Source organism: Callorhinus ursinus, unplaced genomic scaffold (assembly GCF_003265705.2).
Source record: "Callorhinus ursinus isolate GAN/ISIS: 27379988/994484 unplaced genomic scaffold, GSC_fseal_2.0 scaffold21, whole genome shotgun sequence".
Taxonomy (NCBI): domain Eukaryota; kingdom Metazoa; phylum Chordata; class Mammalia; order Carnivora; family Otariidae; genus Callorhinus; species Callorhinus ursinus.
The window spans coordinates 17,646,175-17,668,314 of NW_027397083.1; the positions used below are offsets into that span (position 1 = coordinate 17,646,175).

General features: G+C 33.2%; 1 protein-coding gene across 12 annotated transcripts in view; it reads left to right on the plus strand.

Moving 5' to 3' along the window:
• Positions 1–22,140, plus strand: part of IMMP1L (inner mitochondrial membrane peptidase subunit 1) — a 74,465-nt gene that overhangs the window by 38,218 nt on the left and 14,107 nt on the right. For all 12 annotated transcript variants that reach the window (XM_025878824.2, XM_025878823.2, XM_025878827.2 and 9 more), the window contains 3 exons: positions 13,147–13,280; positions 14,872–14,960; positions 18,849–18,975. In XM_025878824.2, the coding sequence (XP_025734609.1) occupies positions 13,176–13,280; positions 14,872–14,960; positions 18,849–18,975 (321 nt within the window). In that variant the 5' untranslated portion in view covers positions 13,147–13,175. The remainder of the gene's footprint in view (positions 1–13,146; positions 13,281–14,871; positions 14,961–18,848; positions 18,976–22,140) is intronic.

The following is a 22,140-nucleotide window of genomic DNA, read 5'->3' on the forward strand; positions in this document are numbered from 1 at the left end:
TTCTTTCTTTTTTTTCTTTTTATTCTATGAATAAATAATTGATTTAAAAATGTTATGCTGGGGTACCTTGGTGGCTCAGTCAGTTAAGCGTTGGGTTTCACACGGGGCATGGAGCCTGCTTGGGATTCTCTCTCTCCCTCTTTCTCTCCCCTTCCCCCCTTAAAAAAATGTTATGCGAACTTTCTGTCCTTGGAATAAACTCCATTTACTCATGCTCTTTTTTATATACCATTGTATTCAGTTTGCTGATTTTTGTTTAGGATTTTTTGTATTTATGTCAGTGAGAGAATTTGTTTTGTAATTTTGCTTTCCTGTTATGCCCTTGTCAAGTTTTGGTATCAAGGTTATACTGACTGCATAAAGCCAGATGGGAAGTATTCCTTCATTTTCTGTTCATTTACAGAGTTTATGATTGATGTTATTTCTTCCTTAAATGTTTGGAAGAATTTATCAGTGAAGCCATCTGGCCCTCAATTTTTCTTAGTGGGAATATTTTTAATCACATTTCTTGTATACCTCATAGGACTATCCACAATTTTAATTTCTTCTGTCAGTTTTGGGAAGGTGTATCAGTTAAATTTAACTTAATTTAAAATGTTAGAGTTTTAGGCTAAAGTTTTTTTATAACATCCTTCTAAGATCTTTAATATTTGTCAGATCTCTAGTGTTGACTCCTTTTTTTAATCCTTATACTGATAATTTGGGTTCTCTCTCAACTTATTTTTTTCTCTGATCAGATCAAGACTTGCTAGGGTTTATTAGTTTTACTAATTTTGGAAAACAACCAGCTTTTGGTTTCATTGATTTTTGCTATTGCATGTTTGCTTTTTTTGTATTTTATTTATATTTATTTTATATTTTATATTATTTTTATATCATTGATTGTGTTACTATTTTCTCTATAGTTTCTGGTTTTAATCTGTGCTTTTTCTATCTTTTTGAGATAAACGCTAAGGTCATTAATTTTCATCTTTTTATTTTATTCATTAAAAGCTATAAATTTTCTTCTTATTGCTATAGGTGGCTCCCACAAGTTTTGATGTGTCATATTTTCCTTATTGTTTAGTAAAAATGGGAATTTTTAAAGATGTATGTTCTTTAACTTCCAAGCATTTGCAAATGTTTACCTTCTTGTTACTGAATTCCAGTTTAACTCTTCTGTTAAATATTTCAGAGAATATAGAATGGTTTTTCAGTCCTTTGAATTTTTAAAATCCTTTTATTCTTATGAAATATTTATTTTTGTCTTTAGTACTACCTTAGAGCCTGTTTGTTCATTTATTGATATAAATAAATGGTGAGTATGTGTGGAATTTCTTTTATTTTCATTATTTCTGTTACCTAATATTTAATGTTTGTGACTAGGAAATGTAGTGGTTTTGTTTTAAATCTAATCTGACAATCTTCATCTTTTAATTGGCATATTCTTTTAGATTTAATGGACACTATTTTTGAATTAAGTCTACCATCTACCATTAGTTTTGTGTTTCTGTCATGTTTTTATTTCTCCTCGCCTTCTTTTGTAATTATAGTATTTTTCCTCTCTCAGATCTTTTTTCTTCTATTAACTTATTATATAATCTTTCAGTTTTAATTTTTTATATTATAACATGAATTTTTGACTTTATATTGATTAAATCAGATACCCCTGTAACACTGAGAACTGTGCAAAAACTTACTAATTTAACTTCATTTAACTCCCTTCTTCCTTTTGTGCTATTGTTGATGTAAATAATACTTTAACATGTCTTATAGCCCTAAAAACATTTTCATTATTGTTTTAAATGGTTTCATTATCTTTATCTAAATATGTATTCTGAATTTTCTTTGTTCTGTTTTGCATTTGCCTGTTTCATTTTGTTTTTGCCTGAATTACTCCCTTAGTATCTATTTTATTACAGGTGCACTGGCAAAAATTTTCTCAAAACTTGTTTTCTGAAAATGTTTTTTATTTTGCTTTAGCTTTTAAGGGATTTTTCACTGAGTATAGACTTATAGATGGGTACTTTTCAGCACTTTAAAGATGACATTGCATTTTTTTCTGGTTTCCATTTTTCTTATAAAAAGTTAGCCATTCTGTTGAACAGAGAGAATTATTCATTTGAAAATAAAGTAGTCTATATTTCTGACCACTTTTAAATTTTTTTCATTGTCTTTTTTTAAAGACTATTTTCTTAGAGCAGTTTAAGATTTATAGCAAAATCAAGGGGAAGGTACAGAGATTTCCCATGTACTCCCTGTCCCAACACATGCATAACAATGCCCATTATCAATATCCCCCTCCAGAGTGGTACATTTGTTATAATTGATGAACCTACATTGTCACATCATAATCATTCAAAGGTCATAGTTTACAGTTTATTCTTGGTGTTGTATATTCTTTGGCCTTGGTCAAATGTATAATGACTTGTATCCATCATTATAGTACCATAGAATTTTCACAGCCCTAAAAATCCTCTGTTCTTTGCCCATTCATCCTTCCTCCTAATCCTTGGCAACCATTAGTCTTTTTATTGTCTTCACAGTTTTGCCTTCTCATTGTCTTAATTTCAGTAATTTTACTCTGTGCCTGGATGTATTTTGTTTGTTTCTTTTGATTTATATTGTTTAGGGTTTGCTAAGTTTCTTGAACTTGTGAGTTAATGTCTTTTATCAGTTTTGGAAAGCTCTGAACCAGTATTTGTTCAAAATACTGCTTCTGTCCTATTCTTTTTTTCCTTAGGTCCATGATTATACTTGTTTCCTGTGTTGTCCACCTGTTTTCCTTCCTGTGCTTCAGTCTGATTACTGTCTCCCAACCTACCTTCAAGTTTACTTCTGTTAGGCTGAGTCTGATCTGCTAGTAAATGTAATGAATTTTAAATTTTAATTTATTCTGTGGTTTTGTGTTGTGTAGAATTTTCACTTGATTTTTTAAATAGTTTTATTCTCTCTTCAACTTCACCATCTTTTCCCCCATTTTTTTGAATGTTAGTCATAGTTATTTTCATCTTTGTATTAATACCAATATTTGAATCACCTATTTTTTTCTGTTGGAATTTTGGTCATTCTGTTCTATTTTATAACATGCTTTGATTGAATGAAGTCACTTGGTCATATTTTAGAGCATGCTTATAATCATTCATTGAATTAAATGAAAAATTGTAATAACCCAGTTTAAAAAACTGTCAGGGGGTTGAATAGATATTTCTCCAGGGAAGATATAAAAAATGACCAATAAGCACATGGGAAAGCTGCTCAACATCATTGGTTATTAGGGAAATGCCAATCAAAGCCACAATGAGATACCACTTCACTCTTACTAGGATGGCGCTAATCAAAATGTGGACAATAACAAGTGGTATTGGCAATAATGTGGGGAAATTGGAACCCTTATACATTGCTAGTGAAAATATAAAATGGTGCAGCCACTTTGTAAGAACAGTTTGGCAGTTCTTCAAAAATTGAACAGCATTTTCATATGACTCAGCATTTTTACTCCTAGATATACATCTGAGAGAATTGAAAACATGTGACCACACAAAAACCATACACAAATGTTCATAGCACATTCTTCATAATAACCAAAAAGTGAAAACCCACATGTCCATCAACTGATGAGTGGACACAGAAAAATGATGTATCCATGCATTGGAGTAATATTCAGCCATAAAAAGGAATGATGTGCTGAGGCATGCTACAATAAGTATGAACCTTGGAAACATTGTGCCCAGTAGAAGAAGCCAATAAAAAGAACTCCACATATTGTATGATTCCATTTGTATAAAATGTCTAGAATAAGCAAATCCATAGGTGCATGGTTGCTAGGAGCTAAAAGGAAGGGGGGAAGAAATGGAGAGTGACTGCTAATGGATGTAGGGTTTTTGTTTGTTTTTCTTTTGAGATGATGAAAATTTTCTGGAATTAGATAATGGTGATAGATATACTAAAAACCTTTGGATATACTAAAACCACTGAATTTCACACCTTAAAAGAGTGAATTTAATGGTATATGAATTACATCAATTTTTTTTTTTAAAAAGGCCTTCCTATCCAAGGTTATAAAAAATATTGTAGGAATTCTAAAGAATGTTGTGTTCTTTCTGTGAAGATTAAGGGTTTTAGTTTTGTTTTGTTTTTCCCCAGCAGGGAGTGTATGAATAGGTTGCTTTAATCCTGTGTAGGGTTGGTTGTATTTTTTGTTAAGGCTGATCTATTTCAGTTTTGCCCTCACTCCCAGTGGTAACCTTACTGTAGTCCTAACTAAGATGGGTAACCTTGGAGGGAAGTCCAGCCCCTATCTCCCTCACAGTGTGTGTGGTTTTCTGTGGTTGCTCACGTCTTTGCTTAGGTTTCTAGCCTTTTTACCTACTGTTTTCTGCTGATATTCTGGGAGTCACACACTGCTCAGTAGCAGTTTAGGAGTTGGCTAGCACCTTATGGAGAGATTGCATGCAGACTTGTGGTCCCTTCCTGTTTGCAGCTTGACCCCCACATGCCATCTTCTTTGACAATCACAATTTCCAACCTTTGTCTTGACTAAGTGGGACTGCCACTTTCTCCTAAAATTATTTTCCTGTGCTGTGAATTGGCCAATACTCTCAGAGAAAAGGCCAAGTGAATGTGGAGCTTACCTTATGTTCTTCCCTTCTTTCATAGATCCTAGCCCCTCACATTCTGCCTAGATTGCTGCCTAATGCATCTAAACAGCTCTTTTGTATATTTTATTCAGATTTTATAATTGTTTTCTTGTTTTCATTAAGAAGGTTAATCTGGTACAAACTACTCTGTCAAAACTGGCATTGAAGTCCTCCTCTTGCCTCCTTTCTTCAGTGTTCAGTCATCTATTTACCCATCCTTTTTCCCTTTCTCATCAGTAATTGCTCCTCATCATTAGCCTCTCTCCGGATTCTTACCATTGGCTCTCAAAGCATGCTGCTGTGTTTCTATGTTTGAAAGAACCTGTTCAGTACTATATTCTTTCTATTAGTCTACTGCAGTGGTTCTCAACTGAAGGTGGTTTTGCATCCCAGGGAACATTTGGTAATGTCTGGAAACATTTTAGATTGTCACACTGAGGAAGGGGATACTACTGGTATCTAGAGGCCAGAGTTGCTAAAATCCTACAATGTGTAAGGTAGCTCCCCACAGCAAAGACTTGTCTGGCCCCAAGTGTTAATATTGCTGAAGATGAAAAACCCTGCTCTACTTTTTGGCTTTCCTGAATAGCCAGACTTTTCTGAACAGTTGACTGTTTATGTTGTCTCCTTTTCTGCATCTCCCTTTCATACTTTTTAAAAAGTTAATTTTTTACAGGTAGTACCCAGATGATTTTTAAGGGTAAAATAGTGCTATAATACTTATAAAGAAAATAGCAGTATTCTCCTAGCACCCCTTAATTACATAGTTTTGGCTAGTTAGATGTAAATGGAAAAAAGGTTTTTTTTCCCTAGATAAAAAGACAACAAATTAGTAGGGAGTAAACTCTTAATAATTTTTTCTGCTTGTAACTTGGCTGTAGCAGCTAATGTTGTTAGAAAATAAATATCTTCCTTGTTTAAATTACTGTTCTAGTTTTCTCTTGTTTGCAGTAGAATACAATCCTCACTGAGATGGGGGTTTTTTCAAGACTTGTCATGGATGAAACTTGCTTTGAGCTCCAGAGCTCCAGTCTCATACACATCCACTTGAATATATTATGAATATATCAAATGTAACATGACCAAAACTGAACTGTTTTCTATTCCAAATATGGGTATGAATAAAACCTTGTGGATAGACCTCCATTAACCCCCTCAGTCCAGAAACTTGAGAGTCATCCTGATTTTTTCCTTTTCCTTGCCGTTCATTTTCCCTCCTAAATTTCTCAAATACATTCATTTCTCTCCATTTCCACTGACATCACTGTAGTGAGTCCAGCCCAACTGACCTGCCAACATTTTTGTTTCTGCCCCCATTCCAGTCCTTCTCTACATAGCAATGAGGGTGATACTAAATTGAAAATCAAGTCATGTTACTGTCCTGTTTATTTAAGATCTTTCAGTGGCTTCCATTACACTTAGAATAAAATCCAAAATTCTGCAAGACCTTGAATAATCTTGCTTATCTCTTTAGTCTCATTTTATGTCCTTCACATAGGGCTTCACCCTTCTTTTAGTTCCTTAAACACATGCATACTGTTTCTTCTGCCCATAATGTTCTTCCCACCCCCTCCATAATTGTAATTTTCTTGTTTTTCAGAACCTAACTTCAGTGGTATTTCCTTAGAGAAATCTTTCCTGATTCATCCTAAAGAAAATATGGCCCATCCATCAGTCTTGATCACATTATCCTAATTTTTCCTTTTGGAAAGTACTTAATATATTTATGTATTTATTTCTTTACTTTGTATGTTTGTGACATCTGTCCCAATAAACTATAAGCTCTATAAGGACAGGCATCATGTTCAGTATTCTATTTCCAGAGCTGAATGCAGTATCTGGCATATAGTAGATATTTGTTGAATGACTGAATGACTATGAGAATACCCTTTTCCCCTGCAAGTCCTTCTTTTTTAAAAAAGTTATGTTCTATAATAAAGTTGAAAAAGAATAGTACTATACACATTTGTTTACACCCCATCTGGATTTACAATGAACATTTTGCTACATTAGCTTTCTCTATTCTTCTGTATATATACATCTGTATGTAAGTATTTATGTGTGTATATATGTTTATGTGTCTGTCTATAAACTTCTCTACATCTACCACCTCCTTTTCTCAGCAGTAGAAGTAAACTATATGAAAGTTGCAGACATGACATTCTTCTCTAAATCGGTGTTTCTCTCCTGTGAACAAGATTGTTCTCCTGCACAGTTGTGATAGTGTTAAGAAATTTAACATTGTGGGGTGCCTATGTGCAGTTGACTGAGTGTCTGACTCTTGTTTTCGGCTCAGGTCATGATCTCATGGTTGTGAGATTGAGCCCCGTGTCAGGCTCCACACTCAGCATGGAGTCTGCTTGAGAGTCTCTCTCCCTCTCCCTCTGTCCCTCCAGCTCTTGTGAACTCTCTCTCTGAAATAAATAAATCTTAAAAAAAAAAAGAAATTTAATATTGAAACAATGATGTATTTGATTTACAAACCATGTTCAAATTTCCCATTATCCCCATAGTATCTTTTATTGCCTTTTTTTTTCTTTCACTCCAGGGTCCAGTTAAGGATTTCATACTGTATTTAATCATCATGTGCTTGTATTTTTTTGTAATTAAAATTGTAGTTTTATTTTTTTTCTTTCATTGAACTTATATTTTTTTTTAACTGTTCAAGTTATTGTCTTGTAGAATGACCACAAGGAATGTATGGAATGGATATGTCTGATTATTCATAATTAGATTCAGGTTACACATTTTTAAGAATAGTACACAGATAATGATGTACTTGTCATTGCATTATGTCAAGGAGCTACGTCATATCAGTTTGTACCATTATGTGTGCAGCATATATTTGCATATAAGATAATGTTTGCCAGATCTGATTAAAGGTATTTTATTTAATTAATAAGTTATTTACTTTAATACTTTGCACATATCCTGTTTACCAACAACCTTTCACCCAGTAATTTTTAGCATCTATTAATGACCGACCCTTGCCTGAATCAGTTACTAGATTGGTGTAGTAGTTTTATTATTCCCTCTATATTTATTAGCTGGCATATTTTGATAAAGAATTTTTCCTGTCTCCAATACATACATCTTTTTTAAAAAATCAGTATGTACTCAATAGATTTTATTTTAAATCTAATGTGTTATCCATTACTTTTATTATTTTTTCTTTTTTTAATTCCACATTTGGCCAGTGGGAGACTCTTTAAAATGGTTCTTATGTCCTATGTCTGCATTTGTCTTTGAGCACATACTTGCTTTTTGGCACAAGATTGTTCTGCCCTAAACTATTTCTCCTATTGGGGAATGATATTTGGAACCCAAAACTCTGAGTGCTAAGCGTGCTCCTTACTACTGCAGTGTCATTGCTTCTTTTCAGTGGTCAGAGCTGGGATGATATTTAATATAGGCAGGCAGACAGACAAACACATACACACATATTTCTTTATTTAAATGTTTGTTTTTATACCTCCCAACTCATCCTTCTCATTCTGTATTTCTTGCTTCTCTCTAACACTGAGAATCTTACTTCCAGTAATTTAATGTTTACTTATTTGTATTATCTGAAATACACATAAAAGAATAATAAACCTACTAAGAAGTTTAAGTTTTCATTTGTAATTTTTTTTGACCTTAGACTATATAGACTATATGTGTTCAAAAATACTTGAATTACTTCTTCTGTTTGGTAGTGTTGGCATTTTGAGTATACAGATAGGCTTATTTTTCTTATTTGTTTTCAATTTTTAAATTCCCTTTTTAAATCTTTTTTGTTTACTTCTCTCTTTTTTTGGTATGTAAAAGCATTTGACTCAGAACTATATACAGAGGTGTATTTGTCCTTATCCCTTTCACACTGTTCCCACCTACTCCCTTTATAAATGTAACCATTTTCATTATTTTCTGGTTTCTTTTCTTGTTTTAAAGATTTTTATTTATTTGAGAGAGAGAGAGTGGGGGCTGGGGGAAAGCAGACTCCCCGCTGAGCAGGGAGCCTGATTCGGGGCTCCATTCCAGGACCCTGGGATTATGACCTGAGCGGAAGGCAGATGCTTAACTTACTGAGCCACCCAGGTGCCCCTGGGTTATTTTCTTTTTGAAAAAAAAAAAAAATATATATATATATATATATATATATATGTATATTCTCTTTCCTTTTTCCCAGAAATGATAAGTTACTATTTTGCACTTTTTTTTTTAAGTAGTTTACCTAGAAATCATTTCATATCAGCTCTTTTTCCCCCATGGGTGTATAGAACTCCTTTATGTGGATATGCCGTAATTTAGTTAACCTGTTTTCTATGGATGTGTATTTGACTTGTTTCTGATTTTGCTATATCAGATAATGCTAATATAAAGAATCTTGTGCACATGATGTTTTTGAATCTTGGAGATGTATTTTTTTGGATAATTCCTAAAACTGGGGATTGTTGGGTCAGAGAGTAAAATGTATATGTCATTACGATAGCCACATTCCTCTTCTTAGGGGTTGTCTGTTTTGCATAACCATCAGCAGTGTTGCAAATGCCTGTTTATGGGAATTACTTCATCAATATCAAATATTGTAAATTTCTACATGATGAGTTGTTTTTTTAGCAAGTGGTATATCAGCAGGGTGCCTATGGGAAACAGCTGATAGACTCAAAATAGGATAATTTAAGGAAGTTTTATTTACAGAAACTAATTACAGAGGTGTGTGCAAGATACTGGAGAATCACCAGGGTTGGAACAGGATCCAGCATCAGTAAATCTGTTTTCACTCCTAAGCTCAAAGGGACCAGGGAAAGGAAGGGTTATAGGAACCTAAAAGAGCAATTACTGCTCAGCTGACTGCCTTTGGTCCAAGAAGAGTCTAAGAAGAGTCCACAGGAAAGGAACCAGGAAAATACATAACTTCCTTCCTCTGACTTCCTGCTGGAGTTCAATTAAAGGGTACAGGAGTGCCTTGATGTATTTCATATAGGTCAGTTTTCCTTGGGCAGAGAGTAGTATGGAGAAGGGTGGAGAGTAAATCTGAAGGGACAAGCAGAAGTTATCCAGTGCATGTACGCACATACAGATTCATGGACCTTTGAAATAACTATGTAAACCAGAGGTTTACAACCTCTGTCTTAATCTTTTTTCCTAGTAAGGCTAAGTGCCAGCAGTGTGTGGCTGATTTGTGTTTTATATGAATGCTACTTTCCACTCTGAGATTACGCTTTTTTTTTAAAAAGATTTTATTTATTTGACAGAGAGACACAGCGAGAGAGGGAACACAAGCAGGGGAAGTGGGAGAGGGAGAAGCAGGCTTCCCACTGAGCAGAACCCTGGGATCCTGATGTGAGCCGAAGGCAGACGCTTAACAACTGAGCACCCAGGCGCCCTGAGATTACTCTTAAAAAAAAAAAAAATCCATGAGCTCTGATTCTCAATTTCAATATTTTTCAACAGTGCTTCTCAATGCACTTTAAAAAAATACAGGGCCAAATAGTCTTTATCCTCAGATTTCTCTCTAAATAGCTTCATAGCTCTCTTTTCCCCCTTAAAAGACTAATATCCAAAGTAATTTTAGATACTTCACACTATCGTGTTGCCAGTATCTGTCGGGAAGAAACAGGTGTCTGTTAACTTCTTTCTTCTGATATTTTATGAGACCGTTTCATTATAAACATTGTATTTGGAGTTGGGCATTATCTGTGTCATAAAAAAAGGCTTTATGGCCCCAATTACTTCTGAATGGGAGTTAATAACAAGCCTTCTCAGTGATTCAGAACCATTGTATAGTTACAGCATCTTGTATTTTTGAGTATGTTTTTTAACCAAGTGGATTCTATTGCATAATCCAACTGTTTTAAATTTTGGTAGATTGCTAAGTGATTTAACCTCTAATTTCACCTTTCACCTATATTAGCAATAGCTTCTTGGTAAGTGCCATATGTTTCCTCTTGTTTAATAATATTATCTCCTCTCTAATATCAGGTAAGCCCATTTTTATTTTAGTTTTAAAATGTAATATCCATCGCACTACTTTTTAGGATTTATTATCATAGATCACATTTTAGGAGCTAAGCTCTAGGACTTATCCCACTTTTCCCTAATTTTATAGTTAGAGCAAAGTAGTTCCTTGGCAACCTAATCAACTTTATAGATAAAATTTACTCTGTTATTATTTCATTTTTCCTCTTAAGTCTGTTTGAATTAATAGTTTCAATTACAAACTGTTTTTATTTTTAAATAGCACTTTTTATTTTTTGAGCTCTAAAAATTACTAATTTTTAAAATACAACAGTTATAACTAAACCAAATTTCTTATTCCTCCTGATGGGAGGAGTTATTTTTCATATTACCTGAATGATTTAATGAGAAGACTTTTTAATATGTTACTGACAATTTCTTTTCAGTGAATATGACATTAACATGTCTCTTCATTAACCAAAAGTCTCAGCTGTCTTCTCATCATTTTGAACATTATAACCATTCTATAATAATGAAGATATGGAAGGCATAGGAGATTGGGTTCAAAATTCATTCGTTGATTTCCTCAGATAAGCCTCTGTTTACTGTCTTCTTTTGTAGGCCCTACAGATTCAAAGATGAATAGCGCAGTCACTGCCCACAGACATATAAGCAAATGTAGTGTAATAAGGGAAAAAATATAAACAATATAGTGTGGTAAGCATTATAATCAGTGTATGCCTAAGGAAGGTGAGTGACACAAAGCATAAGTAACATTTCTTGGGAGGGTGCCAAGGAAGACTTGTTAGAGGAGGAGACATAGTAAATGTTTAATAGGTGAATGAACACTAATAATATAACACATATAAAAGATATAGTTCTATGCTGCAGCCTGTAAAATTCTATTATTTAAAGATCAGTTAGCAAGAAACTTAGATAATTGAAAATGCAACTAATATTATGAGGTTATAAAGCATATGTGAATTGCTAAGTGAATGATAACAATAACTAGCATTTATTGAAATACTCTGTAATACAGATTACATGTCTGATTGCATATAGTCCTCACTAACTCTTTTAGATAGGTATTAAGTCCATTTTACAGATAAAGACACTGAGACTGAGGCATAATAATTTCCTGGAAGTCACACAGCTAAAATATGGTGGATCCAGGTTCTAAATTCAGGCAGGTCAACTTTAGAAAAAGTGCTCTCAATGCTATATATTTTAAAAAAAAATGAACATTAAGACCCATGGGAACCCAGAAGAGAAAGAAAATCTTGCATTGAGAGCATTTGGAGAAGAGTTACAAATTAGATAGATGATGGATCATGAAGAATATTCCAGGCATGGGTGTTGGCATAAATAAGTGTTCACTGGCAAAGTTTACTTGAAGAACAAACCAGTATTATTGAGTAGTCAGGTCATGTAGGAGTATCAGGGAAAATCAGCTTGGAAACTGAGGGTGGGATGGGAGCCATCTCTCATGGATCCTGAAAATGAGTGTAATCTGTACTTCATCCAGGAGAGAGCCACTGAGGTTGTGGGAGTAGGGGAGTAATACAGGAGTCAGTGTAACATAATCATTTTCCAACTTTGTGATGTTGAGTACGTAAGCTTACTATTCTTAGGCTCCTTTTTCTTATCTATAAAATGAGGATGATATCTGCAGAGGTTAATTTGTAAAGCCTGATATATAGCAAGTATTGAGCAAATGTTACATCATATTACTATTAATTGATTTGTTTCAGTAAATTTAATCTGAGAACAGTGCATAGTAGCCTAAGCCTATACCTCAGGCCATTAGTTGAGAAACTCTTGAAACATAGTTGTAACAGATAAATGGAAAGGGAAGGGACAGATTACTAGGAATATTTTAGATAAATAATATTAACTTTTTATGTAGCTTTAAAAAAATCTTTATATGGTTCTTTATGTTTCATAGTATTCATGTGTTCATTACTGTATCAGTAGTCAACTCACAACTGAATGTAACTGTATAATTTACAAAGCACTTTGACATGTTATTGAATTTTATTCTCAGAACCAGAACCATTCTATAAGATATTATTGCCAGGCCAAGAGAGGTTAAGTAAGTCATTGAAGATCATACAAGTTAATGAAAGTATCAATTTAATACTTGAATTTCCATATACCTATTCTAGTGCTTTCTCTTTTATGTCATATTATGGCAAGAACTGATATAGCAGGCAACAGTATGAAAAACTATTATTACTACTTTGAAAGAGTTAATATCTTTTCTTAGGTATCTATATTAATAACAAGAAAAAATCAAAGCATGAAGGGAGACAGATAAAATCAGAGTCTACTAGTTATCTAATTTATATGTAAACCCAGTGATATTATCTGAATATAATCTCTGTTCAGTAGATCAAAATATTAAGTGGCTTTAATTTGCCATTTAAAATATCATTAAGACAAATGAAAATAAGCGCTTGCTTTTCTGCACCAAACTGTATTAGGCATTTACTATCATTCTGGGTGATTGTAAATATTTTACAGTTGAGCTATTTCTTAAGTGTTTTAAATAGTATTGATTATGAAACTTTTTGAAATTTACCATCAGGCCAGTGGTAGCAGAATCTGCATAGAACTATGCTCCGTGGTGTTCTGGGAAAAACCTTTCGACTTGTTGGCTATACTATTCAGTATGGCTGTATAGCTCATTGTGCTTTTGAATACGTTGGTGGTGTTGTCATGGTAAGTTTTTACATAAAAGAATAATTTTAAGTATGTACTTTTTTTTATTGAAGGAAAATGTGTTTTTCCTTTATTTTAATTGAAGTCATTTAATGACTAAAATGTGACTATTAAAACATAAAATCTTTCTAAATTGTGGGATGTAAGAGACTGTGTTGGAATTAGCACTGGTATAAAATTAAGAACCATTACTTCAAATATGGTTCTGTATTCTGACAGGGGCCGTATTAATCCCTATTAATAATCTAATAATAGTTTTCATCATTTATTGATTTCTACTTATTGTGTTCCAGTGATGTTTGATGTTTTATATATATTAGCTCATTTAATCTTTTCCACTCTGTGAGATACTTAATTAGAAATCCATTATACATATGAGGAAACTGAGGCTCAGAAAGCTTAAGTCACTTACTTCAGGTTCCACAATTAGTAAGCAGATTTGGAATTTCAACACAGATTCTCCGATTTTCAAAACTCCTGCTCTTAACCAGTTGTGTTTAACTTGTCATTAAAACAAATGATTATTCTGCTTGATGTCAATATTAAAATGCTAAGGCTGCCCCCCAACCAATGCTTTTTCTAAATATTGCATAATAAATCTGTCAACTGTGACTGTACTGATCTTTTGTCAGGTAAATGAAAGAATAAATTGAATGCCCAGTGAGTGGGTTTTGTTGGTGGTATTGCTATTTTTATCAGGTTTACCCTAAGGGATTCACAGTCATACAACCTCAAATTTAGCTGGAGAAATGCAAATAAATATATTTAACTGAGTCTCCTCTTTTTTTTTAATTTACATTCTTACTTCCAATGGGCTTACAGAGGTAGCAGACATAAACTTTCATTGTGTTCTTTATTATTTGTGCCTCAGTAGGAGGTTTTGAGTAAAAAGTTTTATCAACGCCTAAGTGAAGTCAATGGAGACTGTTGTATTTAGATATTTTAAGTGGTAATGATCATTTATTACAATTTTGAGGTATATATGAAGATCATTGTTTTAACACATTCTAATAGAAAGTTTTTAAAGTGCATCTCATTATGCCACTGTTTTTTCAATAGAAAATGAAGTTGCAGCCCCATCAAATGAGTAAGCTATTCTGTTGGAAGAGAACTCGAGGCACGAACTTGTTGAGAATAGTATGATACTACTTAATAAATTACCATCATGGGCACTGGATATTTGATAATAGCAAGAAAATAAATAAATCATCCATTTATTTTTTCAAATATTTATTATCAGCTTTATGACAAGCACTCTTTTTGGCATTGGTTATATAACTGGGAACATGAGTGATAAGGTCCCTGACCTCATGGAGCTTACATTATACAGGATGATCAAAATTTGGAAACTAGATATTTTATTCATATATTATAATGTATTCTTAGTAAACTATTTTTAATATTTTTGCCTGTGTTTCCAGATCTGGTGGCCACTGTGTAGGGTTGAGCTTATCTAGCAGCTTCCAACTTATAAATCATCCTCCAAACTTGAAGAATGTTTGTTTGATTTTCTTTCTTACAAGCCTGTTCAGATAATTTGTTACATTAAAAAAAGGTTCAATTCAAATTAAAAAATTACCTCTCTTTTCAGTGTTCTGGACCATCAATGGAGCCTACAATTCAAAATTCAGATATTGTCTTTGCAGAAAATCTTAGTCGACATTTTTATGGTATCCAAAGGTAAATTTCTGTCATAGATATATTAAAGTTATAGTGAAAACATGTATACACATTGTGTCTTTTTTGTAGTTTATCTTTAAAAACTCTTTTTTAAATAACCAAACTAATGGCCAGCTAGTTAAAATTTTAATTCAAATATTTTCTCTCAGTTTGAGAAATTTTAATAGTTTCTGTAGACATGCACAGTCTTTTGGGTCCTTGTGTCCCTTGCATTATTGACTGAAATAGAACAGCAGTCCCTTTTATAATGTACGATCAAGCCTACTTTACTTTTGGTCGGGGGGTGGCTCTACAGAGTTTTGAGTGAAGAACCTAGGGACTTAGGAACTACATTACATACCAAATCAGTGATTGGTCTTTACATTTTTTAATACTGTATTTCTATTGATGACTGTTTTATTCTCGACAGCTTATGATGAGCACCTGATCTTTAGACAACAGCACCATATATAGCTGGGAGCCAGGAATCGTACCTATCCCGAGTCCCCCGATTGATTAAATTGAAAAACTCCTTACAAATACTGTTTGCCACTAAGTTTTTTTTTTTTTAATTAACATATAATGTATTATTTGTTTCAGGGGTACAGGTCTGTGATTCATCAGTCTTACACAATTCACAGCACTCACCATAGCACATACCCTCCCCGATGTCCATCACCCAGCCACCCCATCCCTTCCACCCCCCACCACTCCAGCAACCCTCAGTTTGTTTCCTGAGATTAAGAGTCTCTTATGGTTTGTCTCCCTCTCTGGTTTCGTTTTGTTTCATTTTTCCCTCCCTTCCCCTATGATCCTCTGTCTTGTTTCTCAAATTCCACAGCAACTAAGTTTTTAAAAATCCTATTCTAAATGGTGTTTCCAGTCCCTGTGATACTGTTTATTCTACTTAACTGTATATTATTCCTTCTGAGTCAATGTCAAGTATTAGTAATTTAATGTATTTTCTAAAGGGCACCTCTCTGATTCCCTAAAATTTTGGGTTCATTAGTTTTTCATAATTCTGAAAAAATAATACCACCTTTTCATTTCCATAAACTTCAAATTTGGCTCACTAGAGTTGGTATTTAGCTTATGGTATAAGTAAGTTTAAGCACTCCTCTTTCATTATTTGCCTTTTCTGTAGTCTGTTTCACATTACCTAAAAGTCATCAAGAATGGTGTAAAACTGTTCTTCGCATTTTAGATTCTGTAAATAGAAGTTATCTCTTGGTCAAGCTGTATAGTCTAGCATCGTCCCTAGGTAAAATTCTCCTTCACATCTTTTACTCATAATAATTTCAAGACACCTAATTGATAATTATGGGGTTATAAAATAAGACTTACATAACAGGTTGTGTTCTAGCTTTCTTTTCTTTTTAAGTTGTATCCAAATCACTTCATACAGTCTTTGGATTAACTGGAGGCCTAGCATCACAGCAGCATGAAGATAAGCTGCTGTTTTCCATGCTAATGACATGATTTTACTCTTAGTCCTTGAGCATCCTTAACAAGGAGCTGAACTTGTTGGCTAAATAGATTGTGAATGAATAGCTCAAAATCATCTTTTTTTTTAAAATAGATAATCTTTGCATTCAGATGGGTAATACAAATAACTACATTCAGTAAGTTAATTAAGATTCTTGGAAGGTTTCATTTTGTATTTGGTTCAATCAAGGGGCCCTTAGATTGAAGGACAGCTTAAAATCTGGCATTTATATGACATATACCAAATAACTTTTACAACCAAGGTTGTCAGTTGGCAAGTTTACCTTTAAAAATAGTACTGTTCTGAGTATTCTTTTTCTTTTATCTGTAGCACAGAACTCCTGAGATTTCAGGGGAATCTCTGATGACTCTTGGCAAGAGATCCATTAGCTAGCTGCTTGTTTCTAAAGCTAGAATAGCCATCCATTTAGGAAAAATGAAAGTCTGCATAACTGGTATCTAAAGCACATGGATCTCTTTTCAGTTAAATGCACAGAACACTTATATTTAAAAGAGTCTCTTATTACTATTACTACTTATTCTTTCACCAAATAGTTAATGAGCACCTAATTTATAAGATATGCAGTACAGAGAATGTTGAGATGAATAAGATACTGACCCTTTTCCAAAAGCTTACAAGTTAGTTGGATAATAAGCATGTTTATAACTATAAATGAGAAAGGAAAATTTCTATTAAGTTCCTTTTAAAACCCTATTTGAAAGAGTTGAGAAACCAAGGAATAATTACTTTGATCTAAGCTCTATACGTATATCTAGTTAGACTGATTGGGTGCCTGGCTGGCTCAGTCAGTAGAGCATGTGACTCTTAATCTTAGGGTTGTGAGTTCAAGCCCCACATTGGGTGTGGAGCCTACTTAAAAAAATAAATAATTTTTTAAAAATAATTAAATATTTTAAAAAAGCTACCTTGACTGAATTATGATTTTTATGTTGCCATGTAAGTACAGAATTTAAGGATCATATTGATTATTTTGTTAAAAAATGTAAGCTGAATAAAACACCCACAGAAAACATTTCTTTCCCCAAAGCTAGCCAAAATCAACTTTGTTTAGTGTGTAATAATCTTTGCAAACTTGTTCATCCGAAAGTTCCACTGGCATGGTTCCATTTGGTTGAAAAGAGACTAGTTTATCCCATTTCAAAAAAAGGGCAGCCTTATATTACATGCAAATATGGAATTGAGTGTTTTAATAGCTTTCAACTCTAACCACAAGAAATTATCATTCCCCTGAATACTATTACTGTAAAATTTCTGAGGAGGATGGTGTCTATATTATTACCTTACATGAGAATCCTTCTTGTGTATTCCTCTTTGATTTAGGTGTTTAAGACAATTTTGTTTTACCTCCCAAACTAAACTTTGTTAGTTAATCATTCCTGTGTAATTAATCAGATTTTCATTTTTGACTTGGCTACCAAAAGGTTTAGAACTCTTATTAATACTTATATATAGCGATAACTAGGTTTCTTATTTGACTGTCATTTTCCTTTTATTTTTATGGCTTTTGATATTTTGATATATGCACCTTTTATTATAAGTAACATCAAATTATTTATGGAACTATGTACAGATAATATAGATAATTAAATCCTTTCAAATATGTGTGTTAGTCGACAGAATTCACTTACTACTCATTTTTTTTCAGAAAGAGTGTTGTGTTCTGTTTGGTGAGCATTTAGTCCTATTTTGTCTCCTTCCTCCATTTTGCCTCCTTCATTTACACTTTTAAAGATTTTTCTTTTTCTTCTAATACATGTATATTGTTACTTCTCCCATGAATCATGCCTTCTACATGTAATCATACCCATGTTGGTAGTATATGTTTGATATACCAATTTACTTTTTGTAGTATACGTTTGGGCAGCTTTTAGCATTTTATTTGGCTGTGTCTTCTGATGTTCTTCCTCCAAAAGAAGTTTTTTTTGACTATACTGTAAATTATCTTGTTATTTATATGCTGTAATTCGATTCTTTGAGCTTTAGGGAAATATTTATGCTGTTCCTATGTTTTTATGTGCTCTAGAGTCAATCAGTATTAATGGCTGGACAGTAAAATTTACTTAATTTGGTGGTACTTATGTGAAATTGCTTTTCTATAGTTTTGGTTCTAAAAATTTGGATACAGAAGTAACACATAGTGGATAAAGTACAAGAAGATGGTTGTTATGGAATTACCAGAAATTTTAAAATCTTCTAATAGCTTTTCCACTACTCCTGTTGGATTCTGACCCATAAAACTCAGTCACAAAGTTTCTCAAAGCTGGTAAATATATGAGAGGGTCAATATGTGAGAGGATAAAGGGTGTGGCTTTGTTTAAGTTATAAAAGTAGTATAGCAGTGCCATCCATGTATTTATGTTTAATAAATAACACTGACCTTTCTTTGACTTTTTTCCCCTCAGAGGTGACATTGTGATTGCAAAAAGCCCAAGTGATCCAAAATCAAACATTTGTAAAAGAGTAATTGGTTTGGAAGGAGACAAAATCCTCACCAATAGTCCATCAGATTTCTTTAAAAGCCATAGTTATGTAAGTAACATTTTAATTATTACTCATTGATTAATATTAACGGAACACACTGACAAAAGAAAATAACTTTAATTCACATTTTGAATATAAGTTAGAATGCTGCATTCAGTAGAATTTAAGTATGTTTGTATCCAGAACAATTTGGCCATTATATTTTATATATTTTAGTTTCTTTTAAAACCATATATAAATATCTCAATAATTGTTGCAGGCAGGATTCACCAATGGATGTCAAAATTTTGGGCAAAAGTTTGAGAAAAATAGTTTATTTGCACGGTCTCAAGGTATCTCTTTCAAGATATTACAAAGGGACAAATAGTAGTTGGTAGAGGAGAAACTAGCAGACACCACCTTAATTAAGAGTGATCAAGGTTATCTTCACCAATAAAAAGACATACCAACATAATGTAGCCCCTGAAATGAAGCATTAAGAAAGGCACATCACATTTGTGATATTTTTGCAAAATAAGTGTAACCTCAGTCTAATCATGAGAAAATATCAGACAAACCCTGAGTGTCATTCTGCAACATAACTAAAACTCTTTCAAAAATGTCAAGGTCATGAAAAACAAGGAAAGACAAAAATTGTCTTAGATTGGAGAAGACAAAGGAGACATGCCAGCTAAATGCCATCTGGGATCCTGGCTTAGAAAATTTTTCCACTGACTTGTTAGTGGCAAATCTGGTAAAATCAAAGTCTATAGTTTAGTCTTTTTAAATCCTACTTAAATTTTTAGGCTAGAAATTGTATATACCTTGCTCTAGTCAACTTGACTATCTAGTTTGAAGAAGAAAGCAAGAGCAGCAGGATGGACGAGTGAAGAGCAGATGTAATTTTAGCTCCTCTCACTGATCACATGGCTGCCATGACAGAGCTTATGGCAGGGGAGGGTGGCCTTTTGTTTACTCAGCATATACTTGTCTTACCTTAATAATTAAACTTAGTTTTTTACTTTTCTTTAAATTTTCTGTGTCACCCTCAAATTATTGATGCAGCTGTTAGATCTGTTAACTAACTTTACCTCTATTTTCATCGCCAATATAAGCAAATAATTAAGAGTTAAATTGTCTTGATCATTGTGTATTTATTTTGAACTATAATAGCCTCTGATTGCCTTGTAAGTTTGATCAATAGATTATTAAATCTGTTATTTTTGTACCATCATAATAGATTATGGTTCAGCAGTGCAAATGTTTTTAATGTTTATTACCACAGTGCTAAATATACTAGTAATTGTTAGCTGATGGTGATAATGTTGAAGGTGATAGTGTGGTATCAGGTAACCTACTTTTCTATGACCTTCATCATGGACATTGTATCCTTTTATTCTTCAAAAATGTCAGAATTTTACACAATGATTTCACCTTCATATGACTGTTAACATTTCATGAGACATTCTAGTCATTTTTAAGTTGTTTTAGCAACAAGCATATACTCAGGTAGAAGTATCGATAGGTAGAACATACCCATATCAGTAGGTAGAACAACAAAACATATAAGTGATGGCATCTGCTATCTGGGTACTTAAACACCACACAATTGTTGTTTTCTTTTTAAGATTTATTAGAGGAAGAATATCAGGGGATTAGATATTTACTAAGTAATCTGAGAAGACAATCAGAGGACTATAAGATGTAAATTTTTTTGAATATTCTATTTAAGGAAAATATTCATTGAATTTTTATGTTCAATGAATGGATAAATCAGAGGACCCTGCTATATTGTTCTAGGTATATTCCAGTCACTTTGGTTTGCATGTTTATAAATGACAGACATAATTGTAGTACTATTGGCCAACATTTATTATATATTTCATCTGTACCAGATACTGTTGAAACTCTTCACAAGGGTTAATTTATAATCATCACAATAGCAACCCAATAACATAGGTAGTGGACAATGGGGAGGTTAAACAGATTGCCCAGTTTCAAACAGTGAAAAAAAAAAAAAGGTTGGAATTCAACACAAGTAGCCTGGCTCCACAGAGAATTTATATTCCTTACCATGCTACTACTACTTCTCCCAAAATATTCTCTACTGATTATTATTATTTATACTCCCATCTCATCAAATTGTACTTCCCTTAAAATGTATTTGTCTTCATTATTTTTTAAAAAGAAAGGGAACTATTTCTGATCAGGGACAGTATTGGTCCTAAAAGAGAAGCCAGTGATTTTTTGAAGACTTCCCTACCTCCACCAGTTTTTCTAGGCTGGGTTTTTTGAGCAACAAGAATTGTGTAGTTATTATAGAACCACTTTAGCAAATGTGTTCCATTAATCAAGGTGATTTATAACAAAAATTCATCCAAGTTTGGAGCATTCTGAAGAGATATCCAAACCTTTGCAGGGTCTCCTCCTCTAGAGGGTTCCCTTTTTCAGTTATCTCTGAAGCACACTGGTGCTGTATTTTATGAAATGGGTTCTTTCCTTTACCGATGTATCATCTTAGAAAAATCGTTGTTTATGATGAAGACATTACTATTCAGATCTTGATTGAGCTGCTTGGTAAAGATGATGAATGTTAAATGTGTTTTGAATTCCAGGCCTTCCCCCCCCCGCCCCCCCCAAAAAATTCTCCTAAGTAGGTGTTTGGGAAAGAAAACACCAAAATTGTCATTTGGAACCTAGAACATAGAGTTTAGCATATGAAAGAAATAGCATTGTTCCTAAGTTGGCAAAAAAGAATATAAACAGACATTGGTTAAGTGATGTGGAACCATTTTATTCAGTCTGGAGTTCTAAAAGTCCATGTGGCAGCAATACTTAACAAACCATGATTTCTTTTTTACATTAAGCATTTGGAAACTGAGCAGTCCCTATCAGGTGCTGTTGCAGTGGGTTTTGCTCATTTCAATGGTATTGAGGCCAGTAATTCTTGCTTTGGGTTATGGGCTAAGCATTGGCTACTAGGATATGAGCTTAATTTGTGACTTTCAAAAGAAATATATACTCAGCTCAAACATCTTGAATAAATTGCCTTTCTATTATAAGAATTCCTCAGTTTGAAGTTAAAAGCCACTAATTTGCCAAAAATAATTTAGTTGGAAATAGAAGCATTTAGCAAATAGGAAATACAAAAAATGAATGGTCATTATCCTATTGATTTGCACAGTAGGCAAAATGCAGTGTAAAAGCCTATATATTGTAGTTTCCATTTTCCTA